We start from the raw sequence: 5,891 nt of genomic DNA, 5'->3' as shown, positions 1-5,891 counted from the left end.
TAATCCACTATGCGTCCAGGACTCCTTCATTGGAACAGAATGGTGAGGATGAGGCTTTCTACTCTGTCAAGAATTACAGTCTGGGAAACCCACAAGGGCACTTCTACCTTGTCCTATAGAGTTGCTGTGAGTGATTCGACTTGATGGCAGTTAGTTCACATAGTATTACTTGTGCGCTAGCCCATTACTTGCTGTTTCTCAGCAAAAGTGGAACCTGAGTGAGAGATGAGGACACTGGATGGTGAGTGCAGTAGCAAGCAATGGGCACAGCGGGGATGTTGTACTGCTTTCTCCATGCTGGCTTCTGTACCCCACCGAGGTTTGCGGCAGGCCCATTTGGACACCATTCACCTGCTACCTCACCTGCAGAAATTGCAGGCTGTCTGGGCTGGAAGAGCCCAGAAAGCTCCCGTAACCTGTAAAAGGGGAGCTGATTCCGAGGAATTGTGGCCAGTGAGCTCCTTTGGTGCTGCCTTAATTGAACAAGAACATTTCATGATCGTGGCTTTCGAAGGCAGACTAGAGGAAGTAGACTGCTGTGTTTTTTCTTGCTTTCTTTTTGGTTTGAATTTTTGTATGGATGTTTCCTTGTATTTCTATACATAAAGTATTTGGGAGGGAGGTAGATACGGACTCACTGCATAGGTTATATCGTGGAGATAGGTGATTAGGAGAAATTAGGAAGGAAAGAATCTTTTTGTAGTTTCAGTTATTGACATGTATTCTCTATTTGCAAACCAAGTTCATAAAATTTTTAAATTAAATCATTCTAGTCTTTGAACAAATATTTGGCTAAAACTCTGTCTGACACTTTGCTAGGTTGTCATAATCAATTCTTTGACTGGATAATATCTTTTCCTAAGAAGTAGGTTCCTGAGCATTCCATTGAATCCATGATTTGATAAACCTCTGACAAAGTGAAATTTACACGTGACCTCTGATGGTATGCATAAGACTTCAGTCTATTACATGTTTTTCCTTTGGGTTCTGACCGTTTTGTCCTCTTACACAGGCAATATCATCAAGAAATAGAGGAATTTGTATCAAATTTAGTAAAAAGATTTGAGGAACAGCAGAAAAAAGATGTGGAAAAGACTTCCTTTAATCTTTTGCCCCAGGTATTTAATACTTAAGAGACTTTAAGATCAGTAGGTTATTCTCTTCTCACTGGCAGGAATGAGGCCACAGGAATCAAAACCAGAATGTTTGTTAAATTGTCCACTTCCTGACCTTGAAGTGGCTTCCTTATTTATGGTCTCAGTCTGGCTAATACAGCTCTCTGACTTTGTTTGATCTATGGGTCCTATGGCCAGGGGAGTTTTATGCAGACTCGGTACACTCAAAACTAAAGCTTGAGCACATAGTTTTGAGGTATAAAATTAATTTCAAAACAGGAAAACAAAAATATATTTCTGAAATTTGTAAATATTTATAAAAATGTCTGATTCTTTTATGTAAAGCTGATATGCTTTCGGTAATAAAATGGGTATGTTATTTTTAACATTATAAATAAGTAGTCTGATGGTAAGTAGTCTGAAATAGCCTAAAAGAAAGAATGTAAAAAAAAAAGTTTTTTTAAAAGAATGAATGTAAAACTCTGGGTCCTCAGGGCTTGTAATTGAAGCGTTCCGATGTAACTTTCTGCTCATCACTTTTAATTTTTAATCAATAAAATACAAGTTTTAGAGAATGAAGGAACAAAATATATTTAACCATATAACCATAGTGAATATCAATTTTTGATTCAAAGAACACTTCAGAATATTGTGGAGCCTTAAGGGTTGTTTTGAACATCAGTATTGAACAGTAATATGAAATGATTGGTTCAAATCACAAAGTAACCACGAGCTAAAGCTGACCCAATTGAACAGTAATATAAAATTATTGTTTTTTAATCATTCTGATTCTATGATTTCAAGATAAGTCTCTGGCCAGTTAGATGCTGGGGCTTCCATGGTGAATGTTCATGAACAGTAGGCCCTGGTGTGTGCCAATATTTCAGAAGATGCCACACTTGTGAGATTTCTTGTAGACATTCCTAGTTTAACCAACTGACTCTGATTATGACAGCAGTGAATCAAAAAATATTGTATATGTCTTTGCTATCTGTTATAAAATAAAAACAAGTGTGTTCCATTCCATTTACCCTTGATGTAATGTGTGGTACGTTTTTTTTCTACTAGCCATCCAGTGTTGTGCTGGAAGAGGACCATAAAGTAGAAGAAGAAGCCTGTGTCATTAAGAACAGCAAGGAGCCTTTTAGTGTAAGTGTGGCATTTTGGTTTTGGGTTTTGCAGATCTCTGTTTTCCCTCGCAAGGTATTTAAATAATAAAGTGGAATAGTTAAATAGTACAGTCCAGGTGTCTTACGCAGTCATGTTCTTTTGTTAACCTTATTGTAACATCAGCCTGGCCTTCAGACTCTTCATCTTATAGCTTTTTACTTACTCTTGAAGTCTTTACTGGGGGGCAGGGGGCGGGTCTCAGTAGACATACTTAGTAGACATTGGTTTTTTTTCTGACCTCATTGCACTTGTTTTCAAGGACACGATGAAGAAGATAGAGAAAGCAGGCTTGCTGAATTTACAAGTGGCATGAAGTTGAGGGATAACCAGGTCTTAGAACAGATGGCAGGTTTGGAAGGCAAATATTTGAACAGATGAGAAGAGCGGGAAAAACTAAAAGAAGCTGAGTGGGGATAAATCATCCTTTCAAATAGTCACTGCCGTCAAGTCGATTCCCACTGGTAGCGGGATTAGAAGTTGTTTCGACTCTGAAAGTACAGTTCATAAAATTTGTGAAGAATTGAAGTAGACTATCTGAGAGAGAGAGAGTGGTTAGAATGGCTCTCGTGTCTGGTATGAACACCCAGAAGATCGGAGTTGCCTGTTCCTGTGATGGGAAGGCTGGCGGAGGAGCGGCTTTGGAGATGGGCAGCCAGTGGGTTGTTAATCTGTGAGTTTGAGTGTTTGTAAGACATCCACAGAGATCTGTCAAATCAGTCCTTGGGTACACGTGATTGGAGCTATGGCTGGGTCAGGATTGGACAGTAAGGGATTATTGGTACATGAATTAGTTTCATTTCGTGGGTTTCAATATGGCACCTAGGGAGTGAGAGAACTGACCCTAGGGTATGCCAGTGTTTAGAATGTTCTAGGAAAGGAGACTGAGAAAGTGGTCAGCCAGGCAGGAAGGGAACCCAGGGAATGGTACCTTACATAGAGCAAAAAGTCTTCCTAGAGATGTTCAAGAATGAGTGGCAGTGTCATTTTGTAAAGGTCAGGGAAACTATTCTAGTGGAAGAACAACCAAAAAATGGAACAACTAATGGCGATGTGTGAACCTTGACCAAATCCTGGTTTGAGGGAGAAAAGTTATGAATGGGGCTTTAGGGGACAACTGGGAAAACTGATTATGAATTGAATATTCACTGACATTGGAGAACTTTCATTTTCTTTGTATGATCGTGCTCAATTGTGGTTTATAAAGAATATTCTTAGAAGACACAGTATTTAAGGGTGAAGTGTACTGATGTCTATAGTTTCCAAGTGGCTCAGTAAAAAATGTGTATGAGCGAGGAGGGAGAGAGGTGTGGCCCCCCAAGAAATGTGGCAAGCCCTTAGCAATGGTTGCACCTGGGCGGAGGGTATAGGATGTTCATTATAGATGCTCATTATACCATTCTTTCAAGTTTGCTGTTTGACATTCCCACCAAATAGTGTCAGGGGTGGCGGGGAGTCAAAGATCGAGGAATGGGAGGAAAGGAAATGGAAAGGTCAGATACAGAGAGCGTTCCTCCAGGTCTTGCTGGAAAGGGGTGCATAGAAATTGCAGGGAAATGTCAAGGTTTTCCTTTTTTGTTTTGTTTGTTCTTTTAAGTCTGAAGAGAGTATATATAGCCTGGCTAGTAACTGGTGCTCCGGCAGCAAAGGAAAGCACAAGGATATAGGAAGGAGGGAACTTACAGGAGATGCACATAAGGAAATAAAAACTGGCTCACGTAATTTTGGAGTTGGTTATTATTTCTAATAACATCATCCAGAAATTAATTGTTAAAGGAAATTAATCATACTCTTACATTATCCATTGTCTGTTTTCTTGCTTAAATAGCAGTGTCTTCTGACTTGTTTTCTGCAGGTTGTAGGAAGTGTGCTGTATTTTTCTAATTTTTGCCTTGATAAATTGGGGCAACCGCTACTAAATGAAAACCCTCAGCTTACGGAAGGATGGGAGATACCCAAGTATCCTACATAGTGAATGAAGACCTCTGTGCACCTCGCCATTCAGTTCACCTTTATTAAAACAGTTTTACCAAATTTTACAGCCTTTGATAACTATTCCTTAATAAAATTCACTAAAGGTACCAGCAAGTCTTCAGCCAAATTGTTTCTCTAGAAGGGCAAGAGATACAAGTAAAGGCAAAAAGGTTTGTGTGGGAGTTCTGTTTTGGTTTTTTCTTTTTGTTTTACTTTTTTTGAGCCAAAACCACTAAGCCTTTAAACTTGAAAAGTAAATATTCTTTATGCCTGGCTTTCTGTCAAGTAAATTGCAGGCTAAGGTAGAATTTGTTGTATATGTAAAAATCAATCCTGAGTTTATTAGAATTCATTTATTTGAGTTTAATGAGCCTGGGTGGGCGGAAAGGTATAATTGTTGCCATCAATTTCATTGCTGTCTTATAAACATCTGCCCTCTTTCTGTGTTACCTGAAGGAACTCTGACCATTTGTTTGCCTCAATTCTTATTAATCATTGTAAAAACCGAGGTAACAGATTCCATCAGAAACCGTATGGTTCTTGGTTTAAAACTCTGTATGTGCTATGAAGGACATGAGGTGTATGTTTTTAAAGTGCACATTATTATTGCAGAGCTTAGTAATCTGTGATGTACTTGCTCTCTGATAAAAGTTACTGTTGTCCAAAATTTTATTGATTCACTTTTGGAAAATCTTTGTCTTTTGACCAAATAGGCCAAAGCCTCACTGTTTCAATTGTGGTTCGGAAGAGCATCAGATGAAAGAATGCCCAATGGTAAATTTCCTTCACATTAAAAAATGCCTTTGAACTAGTGCTTTGTATTGCTTTCAACACATGGACAGAATTGTGTGATGTGATATGCAGTCGTTTCTAATTCCCCTTAGATTTAAAGATAATAGTTTCATTTTTAAGTTATTTATCACAGTACTCTGTATACGAACTGTGTATAGCATTTGCATTTTTTAGAAGTTTATTCATACTTAACTGGCAGGGGAGATAGCATGATCACGAAGGTGGTTTTCCCAGGGCAAGGCTTATCCATTGCACTCCAGATGTGCTGACCCCTGTGATTTCCCCAAATGTGGGAAACTCGACTGCATAATTTGTGGAAGTGGGGGACTGCATTCACGCTCTCTCCTATCTAAAAGAAAGAAAGAGAAAAACTTTATTCAAAAAATTTAATTTTTTAGACAAATAGCATAAAACCCTGTGTTGATTTTACAATAAGATTGAGGAAATAAACCAGCTACGTTTCTTCTTTCCTTATTTTTCTAAAATATCTCCTTTTTGCCACATTCTTATATATTAAAACTGAAGACTCACTCACTGCCTCACACTCTCAGTGCCTCACTCACTCACTGCCGTACACACACACTCACTGCCTCACTCATTGACTCGCTCTCACTCTCACTGTCTCACTGCCTCACTGTCTCACTCTCTCACTGCCTCACTCGCTCACTGTCTCATTCACTCTCACTGTCTCATTTATGCCATGCCTCACTCACTCACACTCACTCACTGACTCTCACTGTCTCACTCACTCACTGCCGCACACACACTCTCTCACTGCCTCACTCAGTGACTCACTCTCACTGCCTCACTCACACTCACACTCACTGTCTCATTCACTCACTG

At 39.2% G+C, this 5,891-nt stretch overlaps 1 protein-coding gene and 1 non-coding gene across 2 annotated transcripts in view; both read left to right on the top strand.

Moving 5' to 3' along the window:
- Nucleotides 1-5,891, top strand: part of ZCCHC8 (zinc finger CCHC-type containing 8) — a 21,543-nt gene that overhangs the window by 4,858 nt on the left and 10,794 nt on the right. Inside the window, exons 3-7 of the mRNA XM_045296721.1 lie at nt 1,013-1,118; nt 2,184-2,264; nt 4,138-4,241; nt 4,361-4,426; nt 4,970-5,030. Coding sequence (XP_045152656.1) covers nt 1,013-1,118; nt 2,184-2,264; nt 4,138-4,241; nt 4,361-4,426; nt 4,970-5,030 — 418 coding nt within the window. The remainder of the gene's footprint in view (nt 1-1,012; nt 1,119-2,183; nt 2,265-4,137; nt 4,242-4,360; nt 4,427-4,969; nt 5,031-5,891) is intronic.
- Nucleotides 5,233-5,396, top strand: LOC115871965. The gene has a single exon (XR_004047583.1). It is a non-coding gene; the product is annotated as a U1 spliceosomal RNA (small nuclear RNA).

Source organism: Echinops telfairi, unplaced genomic scaffold, assembly GCF_000313985.2.
Source record: "Echinops telfairi isolate 266 unplaced genomic scaffold, ASM31398v2 ScPeMD7_7412;HRSCAF=8450, whole genome shotgun sequence".
Lineage (NCBI taxonomy): Eukaryota > Metazoa > Chordata > Mammalia > Afrosoricida > Tenrecidae > Echinops > Echinops telfairi.
This window is presented reverse-complemented; position numbering and strand designations above follow the sequence as displayed.